A 26,819-nucleotide genomic window follows, 5' to 3' on the forward strand; every position below is an offset into this window, starting at 1 on the left:
ACCCACGGTGTCAGTGCTGGGTGAATTACTCACTGTGTCAGTGCAGGGTGAATTACTCACTGTGTCAGTGCTGGGTGAATTACTCATTGTGTCAGTGCTGGGTGAATTACTCATTGTGTCAGTGCTGGGTGAATTACTCACTGTATCAGTGTTGGGTGAATTACTCACTGTGTCAGTGCTGGAAGAATTACTCACTGGTTCAGTGCTGGGTGAATTAATCATTATGTCAGCGCTGGGTGAATTACTCATTGTGTCAGTGCTGGGTGAATTACTCACTGTGTCAGGGCTGGGTGAATTACTCACTGTGTCAGTGCTGGGTGAATTACTCATTGTGTCAGTGCTGGGTGAATTACTCACTGTGTCAGTGTTGGGTGAATTACTCACTGTGTCAGTGCTGGGTGAATTACTCACTGTGTCAGTGCTGGGTGAATTATTCACTATGTCAGTGCTGGGTGAATTACTCACTGTGTCAGTGCTGGGTGTATTACACATTGTGTCAGTGCTGGGTGAATTACTCACTGTGTCAGTGCTAGCTGAATTACTCACTGTTTCAGTGCTGGGTGAATTACTCACTGTGTCAGTGCTGGGTGAATTATTCACTGTATCAGTGCTGGGTGAATTAATCACTGTGTCAGTGCTGGGTCAATTACTCACTGTATCAGTGCTGGGTGAATTAATCACTGTATCAGTGCTGGGTGAATTACTCACTGTGTCAGTGCTGGGTGAATTACTCACTGCATCAGTGCTGGGTGAATTACCCACTGTATCAGTGCTGGCTGAATTAATCACTGTGTCAGTGCTAGGTGAATTACTCACTGTATCAGTGTTGAGTGAATTACCCACCGTATTAGTGCTGGGTGAATTACCCACTCTATCGGTGCTGAGTGAATTACCTACTGTATCAGTGCTGGGTGAATTACCCCCTGTATCAATGCTGGGTGAATTACTCACTGTATCAGTGCTGGTTGAATTACTCACTGTGTCAGCGCTGGGTGAATTACTCACTGTGTCAGTGCTGGGTGAATTACTCACTATTGTTAGCGCTGAGTGAATTACTCACTGTGTCAGTGCTGAGTGAATTATTCACTGTGTCAGTGCTGGGTGAATTACTCACTAAGTCAGTGCTGGGTGAATTAATCACTGTGTCAGTGCTAGATGAATTACTCACTGTGTCAGTGCTGAGTGAATTATTCACTGTGTCAGTGCTGGGTGAATTATTCACTGTGTCAGTGCTGGGTGAATTAATCACTGTATCAGTGTTGGGTTAATTACCCACTGTGTCAGTGCTGGGTGAATTACTCACTGTGTCAATTCTGGGTGAATTACCCACTGTGTCAGTGATGGGTCAATTACCTACTGTATCAGTGTTGAGTGAATTACCCACTGTATTAGTGCTGGGTGAATTACCCACGCCATTAGTGTTGGGTGAATTACCTACTGTATCAGTTCTGGGTCCATTACCCACTGTAATAGTGCTGGGTGAATTACTCACTGTATCAGTGCTGGGTGAATTACTCACTGTTTCAGTGCTGGGTGAATTACCCACTGTATTAGTGCTGGGTGAATTACTCACTGTTGTCAGTGCTGTGTGTATTACTCACTATTGTTAGTGCTGAGTGAATTACTCACTGTGTCAGTGCTGAGTGAATTATTCACTGTGTCAGTGCTGGGTGAATTACTCACTAAGTCAGTGCTGGGTGAATTAATCACTGTGTCAGTGCTAGATGAATTACTCACTGTGTCAGTGCTGGGTGAATTATTCACTGTGTCAGTGCTGGGTGAATTACTCACTAAATCAGTGCTGGGTGAATTAATCACTGTGTCAGTGCTGAGTGAATTACCCACGCCATTTGTGTTGGGTGAATTACCTACTGTATCAGTGCTGGGTCCATTACCCACTGTAATAGTGCTGGGTGAATTACTCACTGTATCAGTGCTGGGTGAATTACTCACTGTGTCAGTGCTGGGTGAATTACCCACTGTGTCAGTGATGGGTCAATTACCTACTGTATCAGTGTTGAGTGAATTACCCACTGTATTAGTGCTGGGTGAATTACCCACGCCATTTGTGTTGGGTGAATTACCTACTGTATCAGTGCTGGGTCCATTACCCACTGTAATAGTGCTGGGTGAATTACTCACTGTATCAGTGCTGGGTGAATTACTCACTGTGTCAGTGCTGGGTGAATTACCCACTGTATTAGTGCTGGGTGAATTACTCACTGTTGTCAGTGCTGGGTGAATTACTCACTGTATCAGTGCTGGGTGAATTACCCACTGTCGGTGCTGGGTGAATTACTCACTGTATCAGTGCTGTGTGAATTACTCACTGTGTCAGTGCTGGGTGAATTACTCACTGTATCAGTGTTGGGTGAATTACCCACTGTGTCAGTGCTGGGTGAATTACTCACTGCGTCAGTGCTGGGTGAATTATCCACTGTGTCAGTGTTGGGTGAATTAATCACTATGTCGGTGCATGTATTCATTCAGGTGTATAAAGGGTATTGGTTCTTTTCATGGAAATGCCATTTAAGAGTCAGATGAAGCACTGTATCTAGTTTATCGAGCAGGGTTGCGGTAACACTCTGTATCTATATCAGGGTTCATTTTCAGTTATTTGAGGGAAGTCATATTGCTGCATAGTCCACCAGAGCAGATCACTTGTACTGACTCTATCCTAGCTTGGAAATGCTTGGACACAATAGTTTTGTTTCTGCATAAAACTGTACATCTCACACAATCAATGAGTCTACCTGAGGCTTTTATCTTGGACCCTGCTTGTACATTGCCATCTTCGTGGTCGATTGGCTGGCTGGAGAGAGAGTAGATGCTGATTTCAGCGACCCGCACTGAAGCATCTTTCATGTTGGAATGAAGCCCAAGTACTTGTCCCCCATCTGTGGGATGTTGCATTACCTAGAAATTAAAGAAAGAATGAGATCCGCACTAATAACTCACTCATTGTTGCTTTTCAGTGACTTTGAACCAAACAGTGTACTGTTTATATACAGTTTAGATAATATCATAGTTTTTATGAGAATGTGCCCCTTCCAGTAAAGGTTAGCATGAGAAGGTCAGCAAAGGTGGGGCAGGACACATTGTCTGTATTGTTATTGCCACAAGGAGATTTTAATGTCTATAATGTTATTGGAAATTATTTTTACAAATAGAGTCTAGTGGTGTTTGTGTCTTAATTAGATTAAAGCCAGCTAGTCTGAGTGCTTTCATGTATAGAAAGAAGTAGGTTTGAAATGGTGTCTGCAAGGAAACCAAATTGCAAGGAACCCAATTTTGAATTCGTAAGATCAAATGTGCTTTGCCTGGTGTCTGTTTAAAGTCTATGGGTTACTGTTGCCTTGATGAAGATTTACATAGGAGTGATTAATTTTATTTTTCGGCTCATCCGACGCCTCAATAAGAAACTTTTTCTCTTTCTCTCAAGTGCTAAGGAACGCAAGCTCCAACAACTCATCGACACCAACACCCATCCAGGACCCTCCACCCCTGCCCGTCCCTCCGTCCCCACCCCATCTTCCAATCCCAGCCCCAGCCATGTATTCACTATACCCCCTGACCTTCCCCTCTCCGATGCTGAACGTTCAGTGCTCAACAAAGGACTCAGTTTCATACCCTTACGCCCTCACCTCAATGAATTTCGGGCTTGGCATGATGCTGAACTCTTCTTCCGCCAGCTTCGTCTCCGGGCTCACTTCTTTGGACAGGAGTCCTCTCCCCGTTCAATGGATCCTTTCACCCACCTCCAATATTCTCCCTCCACCTGGACCCGTCCCTCTGGATTCTTACCTTCTCTTGATCTTTTCATTGAGAACTGTCGGCGCGACATTAGTCGTCTCAATTTCTCTGCTCCGCTCACCCATTCTAATCTCTCTCTCTCTGAACTTACTGCACTCCATTCTCTCAGGTCCAACCCTGACATTGTCATCAAACCCGCTGACAAGGGTGGTGCTGTTGTTGTCTGGCGCACTGACCTCTACCTCGCAGAGGCTGAGCGTCAACTCGCAGACACTTCCTCCTACCTCTCCCAGGACCATGACCCCACCACTGAACATCAAGCCATTGTTTCCAGGACAGTTACTGACCTCATCTCCTCTGGGGATCTTCCTCCCACAGCTTCCAACCTGCTAGTCGCCCAACCTCGGACGGCCCGCTTCTATCTCCTACCCAAAATTCACAAACAGAACTGCCCCGGTAGACTGATCGTCTCAGCTTGCTCCTGCCCCATGGAACTCATTTCTCGTTATCTTGACTCCCTTCTCTCTCCCCTTGTCCAGTCCCTTCCCACCTACATCCGTGATTCCTCTGACACCTTACGTCACATCAACAATTTCCAGTTCCCTGGCCCCAAACGCTTCCTCTTCACCATGGATGTCCAATCCTTCTATACCTCCATCCCCCACCAGGATGGTCTGAGGGCCCTTAGCTTCTTCCTCAAACAGAGGCCCGAACAATCCCCATCCACCACTCCTCTCCTCCGTCTGGCTGAACTTGTTCTCACACTGAACAATTTCTCCTTCAACTCCTCTCACTTTCTCCAAATAAAAGGTGTGGCTATGGGTACCCGCATGGGCCCCAGCTATGCCTGTCTCTTTATGGGGTATGTGGAACATTCCTTGTTCCAGTCCTACTCCGGCCCCCTTCCACAACTCTTTCTCCGGTACATCGATGATTACTTCGGTGCTGCTTCATGCTCTTGTCGGGACCTGGAAAAATTTATTAATTTTGCTTCCATTCTCCACCCCTCCATCATTTTCACGTGGTCCATCTCTGACACTTCCTTTCCCTTCCTTGACCTCTCTGTCTCAATCTCTGGTGATAGACTGTCCACCAATATCCATTACAAACCTACCGACTCCCACAGCTACCTCGACTACAGCTCCTCACACCCCGCTTCCTGTAAGGACTCCATCCCATTCTCTCAGTTCCTTCGCCTCCGTCACATCTGTTCCGATGATGCTATCTTCAAAAACAGTTCCTCTGACATGTCTTCCTTCTTCCTTAACCGAGGTTTTCCACCCACGGTCGTTGACAGGGCCCTCAACCGTGTCCGGCCCATCTCCCGCGCATCCGCCCTCACACCTTCCTCTCCCTTCCAGAAACATGATAGGGTCCCCCTTGTCCTCACTTATCACCCCACCAACCTCCGCATTCAAAGGATCATCCTCCGCCATTTCCGCCAACTCCAGCATGATGCCACCACCAAACACATCTTCCCTTCACCCCCCCCCCACTATTGGCATTCCGTAGGGATCGTTCCCTCTGGGACACCCTGGTCCACTCCTCCATCACCCCCTACTCCCCAACCCCCTCCTATGGCACCACCCCATGCCCACGCAAAAGATGCAACACCTGCCCCTTCACTTCCTCTCTCCTCACCATCCAAGGGCCCAAACACTCCTTTCAAGTGAAGCAGCATTTCACTTGCACTTCCCTCAACTTAGTCTATTGCATTCGTTGCTCCCAATGTGGTCTCCTCTACATTGGAGAGACCAAACGTAAACTGGGTGACCGCTTTTTCAGAACACCTGCGGTCTGTCCGCAAGAATGACCCAAACTCCCTGTCGCTTGCCATTTTAACACTCCACCCTGCTCTCTTGCCCACATGTCTGTCCTTGGCTTGCTGCATTGTTCCAGTGAAGCCCAACGCAAACTGGAGGAACAGCACCTCATCTTCTGACTAGGCACTTTACAGCCTTCTGGACTGAATATTGAATTCAACAACTTTAGGTCTTGAGCTCCCTCCTCCATACCCACCCCCTTTCTGTTTCCCCCTTCCTTTTGTTTTTTCCAATAAATTATATAGATTTTTCTTTTCCCACCTATTTCCATTATTTTTAAATATTTTAAAATTTTTTATGCTTCCCCCACCCCCACTAGAGCTGTACCTTGAGTGCCCTACCATCCATTTTTAATTCACACATTTGTTTAGATAATATCACCAACTTTAACACCTATGTGTTCTTTTGTTCGGTTGTTTGTGACACCTTTTGATGATCTGCTTCCATTACTGCTTGTTTGTCCCTACAACCACACCAACCCCCTCCACTTCTCTCTCTCTCCCCCCACCCAAACCGCCCCCCGCCCCCCACACCTTAAACCAGCTTATATTTCACCCCTTTCTTGGACTCACTCAAGTTCTGTCGAAGGGTCATGAGGACTCGAAACGTCAACTCTTTTCTTCTCCGCCGATGCTGCCAGACCTGCTGAGTTTTTCCAGGTAATTCTGTTTTTGTATTAATTTGGGGACTTGTTTTTGTTAAATTAATAAATATTTAATTTAATTTTATATAAAAAACCTCTTGAGGCTCAATGATCTTATTCCTGAAATCAGAGCTGCATCTCAAATGTACCAATTGAAAATATTGGTTATGACAGTTGTTCAAGTTTCCCTCTAGGATATATACAACTCAGCCTTTACCAACTGCTGCATCATAACAAGTGGGGGCTCTTGGTAGGATAGTATGTGTAATTCCTTGATTGGTTTGGAATTGGTGAATCTTAAGGTTACGATTATGAGATGCACTTTGAATTCAGGAGTTGGTGAGGTATTTTAGAAGTAGTGTGACTACAAGATGCCTTTGGCAATTGCTAAGACTTGTCTGGGTGTAGAAGGTATAACTTTAATTGGGTTACAAAAAATAACCAAGAGTAAGTTAACAAAGTTGGTGGATAAATTACAATTGGGGTTACCTGTGGGGGCTAGGAAATCAGATATAATTAAAGATATAGCACAGTATCTACAGTTGGAAGTGAATCACAGCTGCAGGTAGTAAGACTTCAGTTACAAATGAAGACGCTTGAACCTGAACAAGCAAAGGAACTGAAAAAACTTGAATTAGAAGCAATGGAAAGAGAAAGGACATTTCAAAGGGAGCAAACAGAAAGGCAGGAGAAAGAAAGGAAGCAGGAACTGGAATTTCAGGCAAGAGAGAAGGAAAAAAAGAGAGGCAAGAGAAAGATTGAAAGAAAGAGAAAGAGAATACCTGCTTAAAAGGCTGGAAGTTAAAAAAGAGATCTCAGATTCTGAGGAGAGTTCTGATGATGAAAAAGCCTTTAACCTAAAACCCAGTGGGGAGATGTTTAGATTTGTACAAGCTCTTCCAAAGTTTGAGGAAAAAGACCTTGAAGCGTTCTTTATTTCATTTGAGAAGATAGCCAAACAGTTGAAAGGGCCACAGGAGTATTGGACATTGTTGTTGCAATCCAGGTTGGTGGGTCGAGTGCATGAGGTATATACTTCGTTATCTGAAGAGATATCGGTGAACTATGATATGGTGAATATTTTGAGTGCATAAAAGGCAGAAATTTAGGAATATGAGAAAACAGCCTGGGCAAACTTATATTGAATTTGAGAGAGTAAAACAAAGTAATTTTGACCGGTGGATACGGGCATTAAAAATAGAGACAACCTATGCAGCTCTTAGGAAAGTAATTCTTCTGGAAGAATTTTAAGATTCAATTCCTTTGGCAGTGAGAACTCATGTGGAGGAACAGAGGATTCAATTGGTAAGACAAGCAGCAGAGATAGCTGATGATTATGAGTTAGTGCATAGAGCTAAACCCTTTTTCTGTCATCCTTTTAAATCCGAAAAGGATAGTAAGTGGGAAGATGAAAGGAAGGTAGGAGTCAGGGAAGAGAAGGAGTACCAGGAGATTCCCAGGAAGTTTTTTCTCAGAACAAAAGGAAGGTGCTGAAGGTAGAAGTGACATTCGAAAATGGAGGTGTTTTCATTGTAATAAAGTGAGGCACACAAAGTCAGTGTGCTGGAGATTACTGGGAAAATCTGTTCGAATTATTCCAGTACAGAAAAGTTCTGGAAATAAAAGTATTGTGGGTTCTGAGGTTCAGACACAGGAAAATCCGGTGGTGTGTGCACAGGTAAAACAGGAAGAATCAGTGATAGGTAAAGAAGTGGGAATGTGTTCACAATTTACCCAAGAGAATTCTGAGAGGCAAGTTGCAGAAATTGTTTAAAGATTTAATGTGTGAAGGAAAAGTCTTTCCAGGGTGTACAGGTTGGAGTAGGTAAAGATATTAAAATTTTAGGAGACACAGTGGCTAGTCAATCCTTAATGTTCTGGGATAGTGACGTTTGTTGTTCAGAGGGAGTATTGCTGCAGCAGGTGATATCTTTTCCCTTAGAATCATAGAAAAGTTACAGCACAGAAGGAGGCCATTCGGCCCATCTTGTCCATGCCAGCCCGAGGACTCCCAGGTGCCCTTTCTAATCCCATCTTCCTGCACCTGGCCCATAGCCCTGCAGCTTACAGCACTTTAGGTGCAGATCCAGGTACTTTTTAAAAGAGTTTAAAGTTTCTGCCTCTACCACCAACTTGGGCAGCGAATTCAAGGGAAACAATTTTATCCTGTCCACTCTATCTATTCCCCTCATAATTTTGTACACCTCAATCAAGTCACCTCTCAGCCTTCTTTGTTCTAAGGAAAATAACCCCAACCTTTCCAATCTCTCCTCGTAGCTACACTTTTCTAACCCTGGCAACATTCTTGTAAACCTCCACTGCACTCTCTCCAGAGCTATTACATCCTTCCTGTAATGTGGTGACCAGAACTGCACACAATACTCCAGTTGTGGCCTCACCAGTGTTTTATACAATTCCAACATTACATCCTTACTTTTATATTCTATACCTCTGCCAATGAAGGATAGCATTCCATATGCCTTCTTTACAACCTTGTCTGCTTGAACTGCTGCCTTCAGGGACTGTGTACCTGTACGCCAAGATCTCTCACTTCATCTACCCCTCTTAGTATATTCCCATTTATTTTGTAATCCCTTGTGGAAGATAAATTTAAAGAGTAAATGGAAGACAGGTGAAGTTGTTGATGGAGTAGTGGAAAAATTGCCCATTGCAGGGGTAATGATATAGCTGGGTCACAGGTTTGGGTGATGCCTATGGTAGTTGAGCAGCCTGGAGAAGTGGTTTCAACAGAGGTGCTAGAGAGAGACAATCCTGGATTGTTTCCAGATTGTGTGGTAACAAAATCACAGGCTCATAGATTGAAACAAGAAAAACAAGATAAGCAGGCAGTTCAAAGGCAAGAAGAAATCCACTTAGCTGGCACTGTGTTTGATAACATTGTTCAGGAATAAAGACTACAAGGCAATTCAGCTGAAGTGTTTAACTCAGGAGGTTAGTGGAGTGACAGAAAAATGATTTGCAATTAAAACAGTTATATCATCAGGCAGCTTACTCAGAAAAAGAGGCAAAATATATTCCAGTATGTCATTACCTTAAGGGTGATATTTTAATGAGAAAATGGAGGCTGGATCATGTCTCAGCAAATGAAAGCTGGAGGGAGGTGCATCAGATTGTTATCCTATTAGGGTATAGAAATGAAATTCTGAGGATTGCTCATGAAATTCCAAAGGGGGTACATTTAGAAATTTGGAAAACGCAGGAAAAGATACAGAGATTTTTTTTAGCCAGGATTACATAGGGGTGTAGCCACATTCTGTAGAACATGTCACCCACATCAGGTAATAGGGAAACCACAAGCAGTGATTAAGCTGGCACCTTTAATCCCAATACCAGCATTTGAAGAACCTTTTACTAAGATCACGATTGATTGTGTAGGACCACTCCCTCAGGCTAAAAGTGGAAATCAGTATTTACTGACAATAATGGATGTGTCTACCAGCTTTCCTGAAGCGATACCTTTAAGAAATATTACAACCAAGAAGATTGTGGAGAAGTTCACTAAAGATTTTACAAGATGTGGTTTACCTAAAGAAATACAATCAGATCAGGGGTCAAATTTCATGTCTCTGCTGTTTAAGGAAGTAATGAACAGTTTGAGGACAAACAGTGTAAAGTCAACAGCTTATCATCCGGAGTCACAAGGAGCTTTGGAAAGATGACAGCAAACTTTAAAAACTATGATGAGAGTGCACTGTCAGGATTATCCACAGCATTGGGATACAGGAATTCCATTCTTGTTATTTACTATTAGGGATGCTCCTAATGCATTGACTGGTTTTAGCACTTTTGAACTGGTCATGAGGTAAGGGGACCTCTGAAATTTATTCATGGGAAATTGGTGGGTCAAAGTTCAGAAACTATTCTCCTGGATTACGTATCAGATTTCATGGGAAGATTGAACAGAGCATGTGAGTTGGCTAAGGAACATTTAAATGTGTCACAGAAAGTAATGAAAATGAAGACAGACAAGAAAGTGACAGCTCGCAGTTTTGTTTCTGGAGAGAAAGTGCTAGTTCTGTTACCTGTACTAGGGGATTCATCAAATGCAAGATTTAGTGGACCTTACAGAGTTGAAAAGAAATTGAATGAAGTAAATTATTTAATAAATACTCCAGATAAATGAAAGAAGCAGACCGTGTGTCATGTAAATATGCTTAAGAAGTACTTTGACAGGGAAGAGGAACAGAAAGAGGTGTTAGTGATGGTAGATGATAAGAAAGAGATTGAAGTGCAGGACTCTGAAATTGATTTTCCTCTAATCAAATTGGATAATGAGGGGGTGCTTGAAAATTTAAATGAAATATTGAGTGTCAAAGTGATTTGGAAAAGCTACTACAGTCACATAAACCTATGTGTAGGAATAAGTTGGGAAAGATACATTTAGCTATACATGATGTGTCTGTACAGGTTTGATCTTCAGTGACGGAACAACTTTGTAGATTAAATCTGGCAAAGTTATCACAAGTACAAAAAGAAATTGATTACATGCTTCAAAATTATTTCATTGGGTCTAGTTGCAGTAACTATTGTGCTGGTACCAAAACCGGATGGAACACAAAGGCTGCGTGTGGACTATCAAAAAGTGAATGCGATGACAAAAGCAGATTGCCTTGAGAAAGTGGGACAATCGAAATTTATCACAAAGATTGACTTGCTAAAAGGATATCGGCAGGTAGCGTTGTCGGAGAGAGCAAAGGAGATATCAGCTTTTGTAACACCAAGTGAACTATATCAGTTTAAAGTCACGCCATTTGGTATGAAGAATGAACCTGCGACATTTCACAGACTGACAAACAAAGTAATTGTGGGTCTAAGCAATTGTGCTGTTTATATTGATGATCTAATTGTTTTCATTCAGAGGTCAAAAGAGCATTTACAGCATCTGGAAGAATTATTTTATTGATTACAAGAAGCTAATTTGGTGATGAACTTGGCTAAAAGTGAATTTGCAAAAGCGCAAGTTTCGTATCCAGGCCTTACCATTGGACATGGTGAGGTGGCTGTGAGAGATGTGACAGTCAAGGCTATCGTGGATTTCCCAGTGTCTACAACTAAATGAGAAGTTCTGAGATCTCTGGGCACGAGTGGGTTTTACCAGGAATTTGTACCAAATTTTAGCCAAGTGGTTGCTCCACTGACTGAGCTATTAAAATAGAACAAGAGGTTTCAATGGACACTGGAGCGTCAGACATCACTCGATAGTTTGAAAACTGTATTAACTACAACACCAATGTTGGCAGTACCCAATTATACCAAGAAATTCAAGTTGGCCAATGACTTGAGCAATATAGGCATTTGGGCTGTCCTGTTACAAGGGGAGGACACTGGAATTGAAAAACCAATAGGGTATTTTTCACGGAAGCTGAATGCACAACAGAGAAGATATTCAACGATCAAAAAAGAGACTTTAATTTTGGTGTTTGCATTGCAGCATTTTGAAATTTATGCAGCAAACAATTCATCAGAAACAATTGTTTACACAGACCATAATCCTTTGAAGTTTTTGGACAAATTTCGAGACAAACGTGCAAGATTTTCAGGTGGAGTCTATTATTACAGCCATTTAATCTACACATTATACATGTTGCTGGTAAAGAAAATCTGTTCACAGATGCATTATCAAGAGTTCGAAGCTTAAAGGGAAAATTGGACATTTTAAAAAACCCGGACATTGGATTGATACCACGAACTTGCGTGTATATTTTTATATATATATATATAGTTATGTTAATGCAAGCATCTGATAATCTAATCGTGTATAAGTATAAGAGATAGTGTAAGATGGGATATTAAAAATGAAGCCACCTTTTAAAATTATGATGATTCATTTTTCAATAGGGAGGGGGATATCATGAAGACATATTAATACCTATTATGTTATTGGAAATTATTTTTAAAAATAGAGCCTGGTGGTGTCTGTGTCTTAATTTGATTAAAACCAGCTAGTCTGGGTGCTTTCATGTATAGAAAGTAGGTTTGAAACAGTAATTAGATAAACATAGAGAAGTTTAGAAACATAGGTGTCAAAGGGGCAATTTACATTTTTAAATAAAGCATTCAAGAGTGGGAGTAAAGTTTTGCACCTAATTGGAAGACGCCAGACAATGTGTTTATATTACTAATAAAATTAGTGGAATGAAACTAATATTGTTAGAAGATGTGATGTTAAAAGCCTAGGATACAATGGAAAAATTACATTCAAAGGAAAAGCTAGGAATAAACAGAAAGGAATTTGTGTGTTTAAATCAGAGGCATTTAAGGTCTAACCAGCCTGTAAGCCTACAACTGTGTCTGCAAATAAACCAATTGCAAGGAACTTGATTTTGAATTTGTAAGGTCAAATGTGCTTTGTCTAGAGTCTGTTTAAAGTCTATGGGTTACTGTTGCCCTTGGTGAAGATTTACATGGCAGTGATTAATGTGGGGATTTATTTAAAAATTATTATGGTAGCAATTTGTAGACATGTGTATGTGTTTAATTTGTTGTTCAATTAATAAATATTTATAGAGAAACATAGAAGATAGGAGCAGGAGTAGGCCATTCAGCCCTTCGAGCCTGCTCTGCCATTCATTATGATCATGGCTGATCATCCAACTCAATATCCTGCTCCCGCTTTCTCCCCATATCCTTTGATCATTTTCGCCCCAAGAGCTATATCTAACTCCTTCTTGAAAACATACAATGTTTTGGCCTCAACTACTTTCTGTGGTAGCGAATTCCACAGGCTCATCTCTCTCTGGATGAAGAAATTTCTCCTCATCTCAGTCCTAAATGGTCTACCCCGTATCCTCAGACTGTGACCCCTGGTTCTGGGCTCCCCCACCATCGGGAACATCCTTCCTGCATCTACCCTGTTTAATCCTGTTAGAATTTTATAGGTTTCTCTGAGATCCCCCCTCATTCTTCTGAACTCCAGCGAATATAATCCTAACCGACTCAATCTCTCCTCATATGTCAGTCCCGCCATCCCAGGAATCAGTCTGGGAAACCTTCGCTGCACTCCCTCTATAGCAAGTACATCCTTCCTCAGATAAGGAGACCAAAACTGCACACAATATTCCAGCTGTGGTCTCACCAAGGCCCTGTATAATTGCAGCAAGACATCCCTGCTCCAGTACTCGAATCCTCTGGCTATGAAGGCCAACAAACCATTTGCCTTCTTTACCGCCTGCTGCACCTGCAATTAATTTAGTTTTATATAAAAACCTCCTGAGGCTTGGTGGTCTTATTCCTGAATTCAGAGAAGCATCTCAAACATACCAATTGACAATATAGGTTATGATGGTTGTTCAAGTTTCCCTCTGGGATTTATACAACTCAGCCTTTAACAACTGCTGCATCATAACAGTTATCTTCTCATGTTTTCTCCAAGTATCTCAATGCCCTTGCACTCACCCACCAATTCGGGGGAAAAAGTCATATATCTACAGCTCAGCAATGTCTCTATTTCACATCATATGGGGTGCCTTGGAGGAACAGATTGGCCATTTAAAAGACTAACGAAGCACTTCCACGTCAGCAGCTACTGTTACATTAGCACCAGTTCAGTCCTACCATCTTAGCTGTGCACAAGCAGCTCACAGAGACGCATACATCAGGAATTTGTGCGATGGTGATAATGAATGTCACGAGGTGAGCCACTGCGTTCTAAATGCATTAGAAGCAAATCATGGCCCCGTATCCATTGGGGTTTAGAAGGTTGAGAGGATAACTTATCGAAAGAAAGAGCAGGTCAGAGGCTAGGAATTCCGTGGCGAGTAACTCGCCTCCTGACTCCCCAAAGCCTGTCCACCATTTATAAGGCACGAGTCAGGAGTGTGATGGAATATTCTCCACTTGCCTGGATGAGTGCAACTTCAATAACACTCAAGAAACTTCACACCATCTAGGACAATGCAGCCCACTAGACTGACACCACATCCACAAACATTCACTCCCTCCACCACCGACGCACAGTAGCAGCAGTGTGTGTACCATCTACAAGATGCACTGCAGAAACTCTCCAAGACTCCTAAGACAGCACCTTCCAAACCCACGACCACTACCATCTAGAAGGACAAGGGCAGCAGATCGATGGGAACACCACCTCCTGGAAGTTCCCCTCCAAGTCACTCACCATCCTGACTTGGAAATATATCGCCGTTCCTTCACTGTCGCTGGGTCAAAATCCTGGAACTCCCTCCCTAACAGCACTGTGGGTGTACCTACACCACATGGACCGCAGCGGCTCAAGAAGGCAGCTCACCACCACCTTCTCAAGGGCAATTAGGGATGGGCAATAAATGCTGGCCCAGCCAGCGACACACATTAATAAAAAAAACATATGATTTCTTGAGGGGACTGGACAGGGTGGAGGCTGAAAGGATATTTCCTCTTGTGGGAGAGACTAGGGGTGGAATTGTCCCAGATTTGCACTGTGTGGTAGTAAACAGGTAAAACAATGTTTTTCACACTGTATTGTCCCGAACCCACTGCATTAATTATGCATTTCTGGGATACACACTGTTTTGATGGGAGGCAGGCTCCAATTCGCCTGCCATGCTGTCACCTTGCTGCTTCATCACACCAGGCACCACATTTAAAGTACAACCACGCTCAGCACCCCCAGCCCAGGGCTGCAGCAAAGAAGACATGTCCCTAAAAGGCAAAAAGACTGCAACCCTCGAGCGCCTTATGGACACCTTGGGGTCCCGCTGTGATGTCCTCCACCCGCACTCTGGCTGCAGGAGAGGCAGCAGCATTACCACTCCAGCTTGGTAGGTGATGGCAGTGGTGATCAGTGCCAGTGCTGCACAGAAGAAGTTGGCCATCCAATTCAGATAGAGGATGAATGATTTCATCCCTGCAGCCAGGTCTCATCACATGAGTGATCTCATCACTTTAAACTCACACACTCAAGGCCATCACACATTTACTGGCATCTCACTCACTGCCAGCTCAAGGGTCATCACCATTCACTCTCTCAGGCACCCTCACATCTCCATCTGGCCTCATCTCCTCTGGAGACTGCCTCCTCAGCCCTCACAATCTTGAGGCCACTTGCAAAGATCAACATGTGCCCCCACACACACCCTGGGATACCCTCCTTCCCCAGTATAGCCCTCGACTTGCAGCCTCTTCCCTTGCCTGCGGCCACTTCTCCTCCTTCCCCAAGCAAACCCTAGCCCTGCAGCCATTGAAAAGCCCCCCAAATATGGCTGGTCTATTAGGTAGAGACCTGCCCTTAATACCCCCCCGCCTAAAAATGATGTGGTGCTGTAATGGAAGCCTGGTGCTAGTGACGGCAAGTGTTGACCGAAGCAAGGTAGGCAAATGAATCTTGAAGCTCCGAGTGAAGTGCAACTCACCTTAGTGTGTTTTCCTGCCGACGTGGGCAGATGATCCAGTGGGGGTGGCGGAGGTTTATGATTCTGATGGGCTGGCCTAATAATGATATGCTGATGTATTACAATGAGGTTCCCACTGTCCGACGTTCCTGAGCTAACTCACATGTTCTGTTCAATCTTTCCCTGAAATTTGATACGTGATCCAGGAGAGTTGTTTCTGAATTTTGACCCACCAATTTCTCCTGAATCAATTTCAGTGGTCCCCTTTCCTCATGACCATAAATCTGTTCAAAAGGGCTAAAACCAGTCGATGTATTAGGAGCATCTCTAATAGCAAATAACAAAAATGGAATTCCTGTATCCCAATCCTGTGGATAATCCTGACAGTATGCTCTTATCATAGTTTTTAAAGTTTGATGCCATCTTTCTAAAGCTCCTTGTGACTGTAAAAAATATTTTTTTATCCAAAAACTGTTCATTACTTTCTTAAACAGCTGTGACATGACATTTGACTCCTGATCTGATTGTATTTCCTTAGGTAAACCATATCTTATAAAAAATGTAATTAACTCTCCACAATCTTTTTAGTTGTAATATTTCTTGAAGGTATCGCTTCAGGAAAGCTGGTAGACATATCCATTATTGTCAATAAATACTGATTTCCACTTTTAGTCTTAGGGAGGGGTCCTACACAATCAATCGTGACCCTGGTAAAAGGTTCTTCAAATGCTGGTATTGGGATTAAAGGTGTTGGCTTAATCACTGCTTGTGGTTTTCCTGTTGCTTGACACAGATGACAGGTTCTACAGAAGTTGACTACATCCCTATGCAATCCTGGCCAAAAAAAACCTCTGTATCTTTTCCTGTGTTTTCCCAGTTCCAAAATGCACCCCCCCCCATTGGAATTTCTTGAGCAATCCTCAGAATCTCATTTCTATACCCTAATGGGATAACAATCTGATGTACCTCCCTCCAGATTTCATTGGCTGAGACATTATCCAACCTCCACTTTCTCATTAATATATTCCCTCGAAGATAATAACAGACTGGAATACATTTTGCTTCAGTTTCTGAATAAGCTTTCTGATATAACTGCTTTAATTGCAAATCATTTTTCTCTAATTCCACTAACCTCTTTGAGTTAAACACTTCAGCTGAATTGTTCTGTATTCCTTCCTCCTGAACAATGTTAACAAATACAGTGACGAAAGCAAAAAACTGCGGATGCTGGAAATCCAAAACAAAAATAAAAATACCTGGAAAAACTCAGCAGGTCTGGCAGCATCTGCGGAGAGGAACACAGTTAACGTTTCAAGTCTGTATGACTCTTCAACAGAACTAAGGAAAAATAGAAAAGAGGTGAAATATAAGCTGGTTTAAGGGGGGGTGGGACAAGTAGAGCTGGATAGAGGGTCAGTGATTGGTGGAGATAGCCAATAGTTGTCACAGACAAAAAGACAAAGAGGTGTTGAAGGTGGTGATATTATCTAAGGAATGTGCTAATTAAGGGTAGAAAGCAGGACGAGCAAGGTACAGATAGCCCTAGTGGGGGTGGGGTGGGGGGAAGGGATCGAAATAGGCTAAAAGGTAGAGATAAAACAATGGATGGAAATACATTTAAAAATATTGGAAATAGGTGGGAAAAGAAAAATCTATATAAATTATTGGAAAAAAGGGGGATCGGAAAGAGGGTGGGGATGGAGGAGAGAGTTCATGATCTAAAATTGTTGAACTCAATATTCAGTCCGGAAGGCTGTAAAGTGCCTAGTCGGAAGATGAGGTGCTGTTCCTCCAGTTTGCATTGGGTTTCACTGGAACAATGCAGCAAGCCAAGGACAGACATGTGGGAATGAGAGCAGGGTGGAGTGTTAAAATGGCAAGCAACAGGGAGGTCTGGGTAGTGCTTGCAGACAGACGAAAGGTGTTCTGCAAAGCGGTCACCCAGTCTGTGTTTGGTCTCTCCAATGTAGAGGAGACCACATTGGGAGCAGTGAATGCAGTAGACTAAATTGAGGGAAATGCAAGTGAAATGCTGCTTCACTTGAAAGGAGTGTTTTGGCCCTTGGACGGTGAGGAGAGGGGAAGTAAAGGGGCAGGTGTTGCACCTTCTGCGGTTGCATGGGAAGGTGCCATGGGAGGGGCTTGAGGTGTAGGGGGTGATGGAGGAGTGGACCAGGGTGTCCCGGAGGGAACAATCCCTACAGAATGCCGCCAGGGGGGATGGTGAAGGGAAGATGTGTTTGGTGGTGGCACCATGCTGGAAATGGCGGAGGCTGGTGGGGTGATAAGTGAGGACAAGGGGGACTCTATCATGTTTCTGGGAGGGAGAGGAAGGCGTGAGGGCGGATGCGCGGGAGATAGGCCGGACAGGGTTGAGGGCCCTGTCAACCAGCGTGGGTGGAAAACCTTGGTTAAGGAAGAAGGAAGACATGTCAGAGAAAAAAAAAAAACAAAAACAGAATTACCTGGAAAAACTCAGCAGGTCTGGCAGCATCGGCGGAGAAGAAAAGAGTTGACGTTTCGAGTCCTCATGACCCTTCGACAGAACTAGACTGTTTTTGAAAGTGGCATCATCAGAACAGATGCGACGGAGGTGAAGGAACTGAGAGAATGGGATGGAGTCCTTACAGGAAGCGGGGTATGAGGAGCTGTAGTCGAGGTAGCTGTGGGAGTCAGTAGACTTGTATTGGATATTGGTGGATAGTCTACCAACTAAGTATCAGGCTATTTTGGATTTAGTGTTGTGTAAGAGAAATGGCTAATTAATAACCTTGCTGTAAAGGAGCCTTTGGGAAATAGTGACCATAATATGATGTAATTTCATTTTTAAGTTTGAATGTGATTTAGTTTATTCTGAAACTAGGGTCTTAAATCTGAACAAAGGAAATTATGAAGATATGAGAGGCAAGTTGGCTATGTTGGATTGGGAAAAGAAATACTACACAGTCTACATATTCCTCTAAGGCACAAATGTCCAAAGGGAAAGGTAAATCAACCGTGGATAACTAAAGAAGTTAAAGATTGGATTAAATCAAAGGAAATGGCTTATAAGGATGCCAGAAAAAATGGTAAGCCTGAGGATTTAGAGCAATTTAGAACCCAGCACAGGAGGACCAAGAAAGGGAAAAGGGAATATGAATGCAAGCTACTGAGGAACATAAAGGCGGACCTTAAAAGCTTCTTTGGTTATGTGGAAAGGAAAAGTTTAGCTAGGACAAATGTGGGCCCGTTCCAGCTGGGGATAGAAGAATTTATAGTGGAGAACAGGGAAATGTCGGAGAAACTAAACAGTTACTTTGAGTCTAGCTTCACAGAAGAAGATACAGAAAATCTCCCTGATATACTAGGCAACCAAGGGACTTGTGAAACTGAGGAACCAAAAGAAATAGGTATTAGTAAAGAGATAGTGCTTGAAAAGTTAACTGGATTGAATGTTGATAAATCCCCTGGACCAGATGGGCTTCATTTCAGTGCTGAAGGAGGTGGCTAGAAAGATAATGAATGCCTTGGTGGTTATCTTTCAAAATTCTACAGATTCTGGAAAGGTTCCTGCAGACTGGAAAGTAGCAAATGTAACCCCACTATTTAAGAAGGAAGGTAGGAAGGGGGAGAATGAAGAACTACAGACCTGTTAGTTTGACATCACTAGTAAGGAAAATGTTGGAATCTATTATAAAGGATGTGATTATGAACATTTAGAAGAGAATAGTAAAATTGGGCAGAGTCAACATGGATTCATGAAAGGGAAATCATATTTGACAAACCTGTTGGAGGTTTTGAGGGTGTTATTTGTAGCACTGATGAAGGAGAATTACTGGATGTGGTGGATTTGGATTTCCAGAAGGCTTTTGGTAAGATCCCACACATGAGGTTAGTATATAAAATTAGTGCACATGGGATTGGGGGAAATAAACTAGTATGGATTGAGAATTTAACAGACATAAAACAGAGAGTAGGAATAAACAGATCATTCTCAGGATAGCAGGTTGTTGCTCGAGGAGTACCACAAGGATTAGTGCTACATCCACAGCTGTTCACAATCTATATAAATGATTTGCAAGTGAGGACCAATTGTAATATTTCCAAATTTGCTGATGACACTAGTGTGCAAGGTAGGGAGGGAGCAAAATTCTTAAGTTGCATCCAGGAACTAGATAACTCTTTTATCCAGTAACTAGCTAACTCTTTTAGCCAGTACGTAGAAAGCCCAACAAGGGAGGGGACAGTTCTGGACCTAGTATTCTGAAACGAGCCTGGGCAGGTGGAAGGCATGTCAGTAGGGGAGCATTTTGGAGATAGTGACCATAACTCAGTTAGATTTAGGATAGTTATGGAAAAGGAAAAGGTTGGGCTGGGAATAAAGATTCTAAACTGGGGAAAGGCTAATTTTATTCAGATGAGATACGTTTTGGCCCACGTGGACTGGGAACAGCTACTTGCAGATAAAACTGTGTCAGAGCAGTGGGAGTCATTCAAGAAGGGAATAGCGAGAGTACAGGGCAAATATGTTCCCGGAGAGGCAAGGGGGGGCAGGGCAAGTCTGGAAAATCCTGGATATCAAGGGACACAAAGGTTAGGATTAAGAAAAAAAGAGAAGCTTATGGCAGATACCGAGGGCTCAATTTGGCAGAGTCCCGAGAGGAGTATAAAAAGTGCAGGGGGCACTTAAAAAGGAAATTAGGAAAGCTAAGAGAGTGCATGAGAAAGCATTGGTGGGTAGAATAAAAGAAAAGGGTCTTTGAAAATATATAAAGAACAAGAGAATAACTAGGGAAAGAGTAGGGCCAATTAGGGCCCATAGAAGTTATCTGTGTGTGTGGACCCAGAAGACGTGGGTACAGTCCTCAATGAATACTTTGCATCAGTCTTTGTAATGGAAAAGAAGGTGTAGGTATAGACATCAGGGTGGAGGACTGTAAAATATTAGAGGAAATTAACAGAGAGAGAGGAGATACTAGCAGGTTTAGCAGCCTTAAAAGTGGATAAATCCGCAGGCCCGGATGAGATGTATCCCAGGCTGTTGAGGGAGGCAAGCGAAGAGATATCAGAATCCCTGGCAGTAATTTTCAAATCCTCTCTGGTGACAGGTGAGGTGCCAGAGGACTGGAGGACTGCTAACATTGTCCCATTATTAAAAAAGGGAGGAAGGGATAGACCAGGAAATTACAGGCCAGTCAGTCTAACCTTGGTGGTGAGGAAGTTACTAGAAAGAATCCTGAGGGATAGAAAATATCTGCACTTGGAGAGACATCAGGGATAGTCAGCATGGATTTGTTAAGGGAAGGTTGTGTTTGACAAATTTGATGAATTTTTTGAGGAGGTAACCAGGAGTGTTGATGAGGGTAATGCATTTGATATAGTCTACATGGACTTTAGCAAGGCTTTTGATAAGGTCTGTCATGGCAGACTGGTCAAGAAAGTAAGAGCCCATGGGATCCAAGGCAAAGTGGCACATTGGAGCCAAAATTGGCTGAGAGGCAGGAAGCAGAGGGCGAAGGTAGAGGGAAATTTCTGTGACTGGAAACCTGTTTCCAGTGGGGTTCCACAGGGCTTGGTGCTGGGGCCCTTGCTGTTTGTGGTGTACATAAATGATTTGAACTTAAATGTGGGGGGTATGATCAAGGAGGTTGTGGATGACACAAAATTAGTAAACAGTGAGGAGGATAGCTGTAAACTGCAGGAGGATATCAATGGACTGGTCAGGTGGGCAGAGCAGGTCAAATGGAATTCAACCCAGAAAAGTGTGAGGCAATGCACTTGGGGAGAGCTAACAAGGCAAGGGATTACACTATGAATGGTAGGACCCTGGAAAGTACTGAAGGTCAGAGGCACGTTGGTGTGCATATCCACAGATCCCTGAAGGTAGCAGGGCAGGTAGATAAGGTGGTTAAAAAGGCATATGGGATGCTTGCCTTTATTAGCCGAGGTATAGAATACAAGAGCAGGGAGGTTATGCTGGAACTGTACAAAATGCTGGTCAGTCCACAGCTGGAGTACTGCATGTGGTTCTGGTCACCACATTATAGGAAGGATGTGATTGCACTGGAGAGGGTGCAGAGGAGATTTACCAGGATGCTGCCTGGTCTGGAGGGTCTGAGCTATGAGGAAAAATTGGATAGGCTGGGGTTGTTTTCCTTGGAGCATCGAAGGTTGAGAGGGGACCTGACAGAGGTGTATAAGATTATGAGGGACATTGATAGGGTGGATAGGAAGGCACTTTTCCATTAGTAGAGGGGTCAATAACCAGGGGGCATAGATTTAAGGTAAGAGGTAGAAGGTTAAGAGGGGAGTTGAAGAGAAATATTTTCACCCAGAGGGTAGTAGTAATCTGAAACTCACTGCCTGAAAGGGTGGTTGAGTCAGAAACTCTCTAACATTTAAAAAGTATTTAGATATTCACTTACATTCCCATAACCTCCAGGGCTATGGGCCAAGCGCTGGAATATGGGATTAGTGTAGTCAGATCTTTGTTGACCAGTGTGGACACACTGGGCTGAATGGCCTCCTTCTGTGCTGTAAATGTCTATGAGTCTATGATGCAAGGGGGCTTCAAGGGGACTTGGACAAGCTAAGTGAATGGGCTAGAACATGGCAGATGGAATGTAATGTGAATAAGTGTGAAGTTATTCACTTTGGTAGAAAAAACAGAAAGGCAGAATACTTCTTAAATGGTGAGAGGTTGGGAAGTGTTGGTGTCTAAAGGGATCTGGGTGTCCTCATTTATGAGTCGTTAAAAGCTAGCACGCCGGTGTAGTAAGCACTTAGGGAGGGGAATGGTATGTTGGCCTCCATCACAAAGGGTTTTGGGTACAGGAGTAAAGATGTCTGGCTGCAGTTGTATAGACCCTTGGTGAAACCTCACCTGAAGTATTGTGCACAGTTTTGGTCCCCTTATCTAAGGAGGGGTATACTTGCCATAGAGGGAGTGTGACGGAGCTTCACCAGACTAATCCCTGGCATTGTCTTATGAGGGGAGATTGGGGAGACTGGGTCTGTATTCTCTTGAGTTTCAAAGAATGAGTGGTGACCTCATTGAAACTTATAAATTCTTACAGGCATGACAGGGTGGATGGAGATAAGATGTCTCCCCTGGTTGGTGAATTTAAAGTCAGGGGATATAATCTCAGGATAAGGTCCAGGCCATTTATGACTGAGATGAGAAGGAATTTCTTCACTCAGAGTGTGGTGAGTCTTTGGAATTCTCTACCTCAGAGGGTCGTGGAAACTCAATCATTGAGCGTGTTCAAGACAGAAATCAATAGATTTCTGGTGACTAACGATATAAAGGGATATGGAAATAGCGCGGGAAACTGGTGTTGAGGTGGATGATCAGCCATGATTTAACTGAATGGCGAATCAGGCTTGATGGGCTGAATGGCCTACTCCTGTTCCTATATTCCTAATTCTGATAAAGACAGCTTACTCGTGAATAAATTTATATTTTGTAAATAAACCGGAGCACACTGTCAGAAATAGAACCCCACAGTTAACAGATTGTCACCACACTTTGAGAGTGTTTACAGCAGGCTTGCATTCTGGAACAGTTTAATTACAAAGTCTGTTTTCCTGGCTGTGGTTGTAAGTGTATCAGTCTTGACTGGTAACGGTTTAAAACATCAAATCTATTTTCAGAAGATTGTGCATTTGTTGTATTAATATCCTGAATATTTTCTATCATGTGGTGAATATGGTTAGCAACACTGATCTAATTGAGGCATTTAAAATTATAAAGGGATTTGATAGGGTAAATAGAGAGAAAAGACTTCCTGTTTGATGTGTCTCCAGGTATTGAAGCTACAAAGCTTCCCTATGGAGTGGGAGGAGTATAGACCGACAGGGGCAGTCCCTTGGGATCGAGGAAGGTTTGCTTCAATCTGGTTTGATTGGTTCTCAGATGGCTGATCAGCCTAATGCACGAGTCCAGACTCTGTCACATATAGGCCAGGTGATGCTTGAAGGGTTGAGTAAATGAGTTGTTTGAAGGTTTGTTTGATCCCTCTGATGCCTCAACCTTGCCTCTGCACGTTCCCAACAAAGTCTCTCAATGTGTTGGGTGTCTCCCTGGATGAGCCTTCTTCACTTTGGATGGTCATGGCCAGGGATTCCCAGGAGTTGGTGGGGATGTTTTGACCTCTTCAAGGATGCTTTGAGGACATTCCTAAAGCATTTCCACTGTCCTCCTGGGAGTCTCCTGCCGTGACTGAGTCTGAGTAGAGCTGTTGCTTCAGGCATCCGGTGTGATGGGGTCGACAGGAATACATCACTCCCTAGTCTTTCTATACAGAATCCAACACAAGATGGCAAACCTTAAGATTAAAGCTAGACCATGAGGAGTGAAATTGGGAAACATTTCTTCAAAGGGTAATGGAAATCTGCAAGTCTCTCTGCCCTAAAGGCTCTGGGTGTTGGTGTGGCTAGACTGGGGAGTCTCCACCGGCCCACAATTCTCCAGATTCTCCTTTCCTCTCAAATTTGTGACTTTTTTTCTTCTTAATAAGTGAGTAACTTGGGCTGGGGCATGTGTTAAAAAGAGTTAAATACTTCTATGCGCAGTGCTGCTCCTCTTTAAGAATATACGGCATCTGATGACGCGATTGGAAAGGCAGTATCCTGTGGCTCTGTACAGTTCAGAAGGTTTCTGGCTGACTCCTGGTTAGTTTTAATTAATTTCAGCCAAAGCAGTGGAAAGGTCTTAAAACTGCTTCAGTGTTCCTGGATTAGTGGAAAGGGAAATTAAAAAAAGAAAGGCTTGCTTTTCAATAGCCTCTTTTACAGCCAATAAAGTACCTCCTGAAGTGTAGTCACTGTTGTAATGTAGGAAATACTGCAGCCAATTTGTGCACAAATTGCTATGTGATAATGACCAGTTAATCTGTTTTTGTGATATTCTTTGAAGGATAATTATTGGAGGGACATTGGGGAGAACACACCTGATCTTCTTCAAATAGTGCCAAGGAGCCTTTTACATTTACCTGAGGAGACAGACAGGGCCTCCTTGGTTTAGCGTCTCATCCAAAAGACAGCACCTTAGATGGTGTAGCATTCCCTCAGTACTGGAGTGTCAGCCTTAACTTTTGTGCTCAAGTCCTGGAATGGGACTTGAACCCAGTCAGAGGCAAGAGTGCTACCAGTTGAGTCATGGCTCACAAACCTATCTGCTAGGATCCCCTCTGATCCCTGGGATTGGCTAGCCTGCTGACTTTCGGTCTAGGCTCATGTTAATGATATCCACGTGGATCAGGTACAGTTTATGAGTGAACATTTTCATAAGAGGAAGAGAAGAAAATAGCACAGAAATGATGATAAAAGCAAAATACTGCGGATGCTGGAAATCTAGAACAAAAACAAAAATACCTGGAAAAACTCAGCAGGTCTGATAGCATCTGTGGAGAGGGATACAGTTGATGTTTCGAGTCTGTATGACCCTTCATCAGAACTTCTCTCTGACAGAAATGATGATGTCAGGTTGTCTTCTAATTGAGAATGGTAATGTTGGGCAGTGAAAGCTTACCTCAGCCATATCAATCGTCCCTAATGCTAGCGTCTTGTAGCCCAGAATGGTCCGGTTTTTATACCTCTTTCTCCTCTGTAACATTATTTGTAGTTTGTTCGCATCTCTCTTCAGGAAGTGGGGATACTGACAATGGAACAGAACAGAACAGACTTTTAATTCATGAGCCAGAGCTACAGTGAAGTTGCCTCATTGAGCGCTGATTCACTCAAAGACCTCTGAAACGCCAAACTATTCCTCATCCAATTAGTTACATCTTCACTTGTTTTTGCAAGCGCAAAAGGTAAACATATCACAGAGGCAAAGGCCTCAATCAAAGGGAAGTCAGAGTGAGAGTACACACTCCAATAACAATTCAAGAAGGCAGCTCAGCGCCACCTTCTCAAGGGCAATTAGGGATGGGCAATAAATGCTGACCCAGCCAGCGAAGCCCACATCCTGTGAATGAATTTTTTAAAATGCTAGGACCCCATTCAGCAGCTAGATAGATTCAAGTGCATTTATGATGAGTCTCATGCTCAAGGAGATTAATTGTGTAAGGGGATAGCAGGCAGCTGATCTGGTCCTTGGACCTGCTCTGAAAGTAGGCATGCAGGAAAGGCCTGGGAATGACTCTCCGTTCAGGGCTCTGCCACTGTGACCAGGCAAGTGGCATTATCACCTTTCAGGGCTCAGCTTCTCTCCTCCCTCTCATCTCCTGAAAATTATGGACTTCTCCACTAACTGAACAGACCTGAATAATGAATATGACAGATTATTCTGCTGCAGTCAGGTTTGATCCTTTCCTCGCCTGACATCTACTTTCCATCACCAATCACTGGGTAGTGAGCAGGATCCCTCTGTGTCCAAAGCGCATTAAAGCCAATTGTAGCTGCCTGCCCTGCACATCAACCCAGTGCGGCTGAACAGTGGCTGCTGCTTCCTGGACCTCCCAAAGCAGCTGCTATGAAGTGGTTTCTCATTGAGATCCAGATCTGGCTGAAACTCGGATCTCACCATGTGATACAAAAGAGGGAAGCCCCTACATTTTATCCACAGAAGTTTGTTGGTTTATTTATGGCGATGGGAAAGTTCCAACCCACTGCAGCATACTTCAGGACTCAGGAAGACACACTTGAAGGGAGGTGGATACCTCCTGACTTAATCTTCCAGAACAGTTAAGTAAAATAGTCCTTTGAAAGCAGAAAGTGACAAAACATCTGCATATAGTAGATACCTGCAAGGAAAAGGTGAGCTCTAACTCAGTCTCCATCAGTCCACCTGGGGGGAGAAGGTATTCATTCGATCTTAGGATTCGTTTCGAGCCCTACATTGTCCAAAATGAGAGAGAAAGAGTTCCGTTATTCAGCATGCTGTGTAAATCAACCCAGTGAGAGTTCTGCCATTTGAAGCCACCGCTTGCTCCTGGACCTATTAAGATTGCTTTCAAGGGAACATCTCCGAAGAGGTTCCAATGACGCTGATGGAGCAGGCTGGTGTTACAGTGACACAGTATCTCAACATGCTGTTCTGAATAAGACAATATACCCATAATCCCAAACACTTCATCCTTTCAGTTTTGACAGTATGGTGGAGCTGAATGTGTGTGAGTGGGAGAGGAAGCCAGTTGTTGGAGGTGTGCTCACTGTGTTAGGACATGTAGGAGTGGAACCATTTATTTCTGTGACAGAGAGAGGACACCCTACTTGTTTCTGAGTTTCTGTCTATGTGGCAGTCAGCTCAACAGCAGCAAAAGGCAAATA

General features: G+C 43.4%; 1 protein-coding gene across 1 annotated transcript in view; it reads right to left on the reverse strand.

Moving 5' to 3' along the window:
- The window catches only part of LOC121278340 (phosphofurin acidic cluster sorting protein 1-like), a 765,476-nt gene that overhangs the window by 415,675 nt on the left and 322,982 nt on the right, over positions 1-26,819 (reverse strand). Inside the window, 3 exon segments of the mRNA XM_041188648.1 lie at positions 2,754-2,916; positions 25,078-25,203; positions 26,294-26,383. Coding sequence (XP_041044582.1) covers positions 2,754-2,916; positions 25,078-25,203; positions 26,294-26,383 — 379 coding nt within the window.

This window comes from Carcharodon carcharias, chromosome 5, assembly GCF_017639515.1.
Source record: "Carcharodon carcharias isolate sCarCar2 chromosome 5, sCarCar2.pri, whole genome shotgun sequence".
NCBI lineage: Eukaryota > Metazoa > Chordata > Chondrichthyes > Lamniformes > Lamnidae > Carcharodon > Carcharodon carcharias.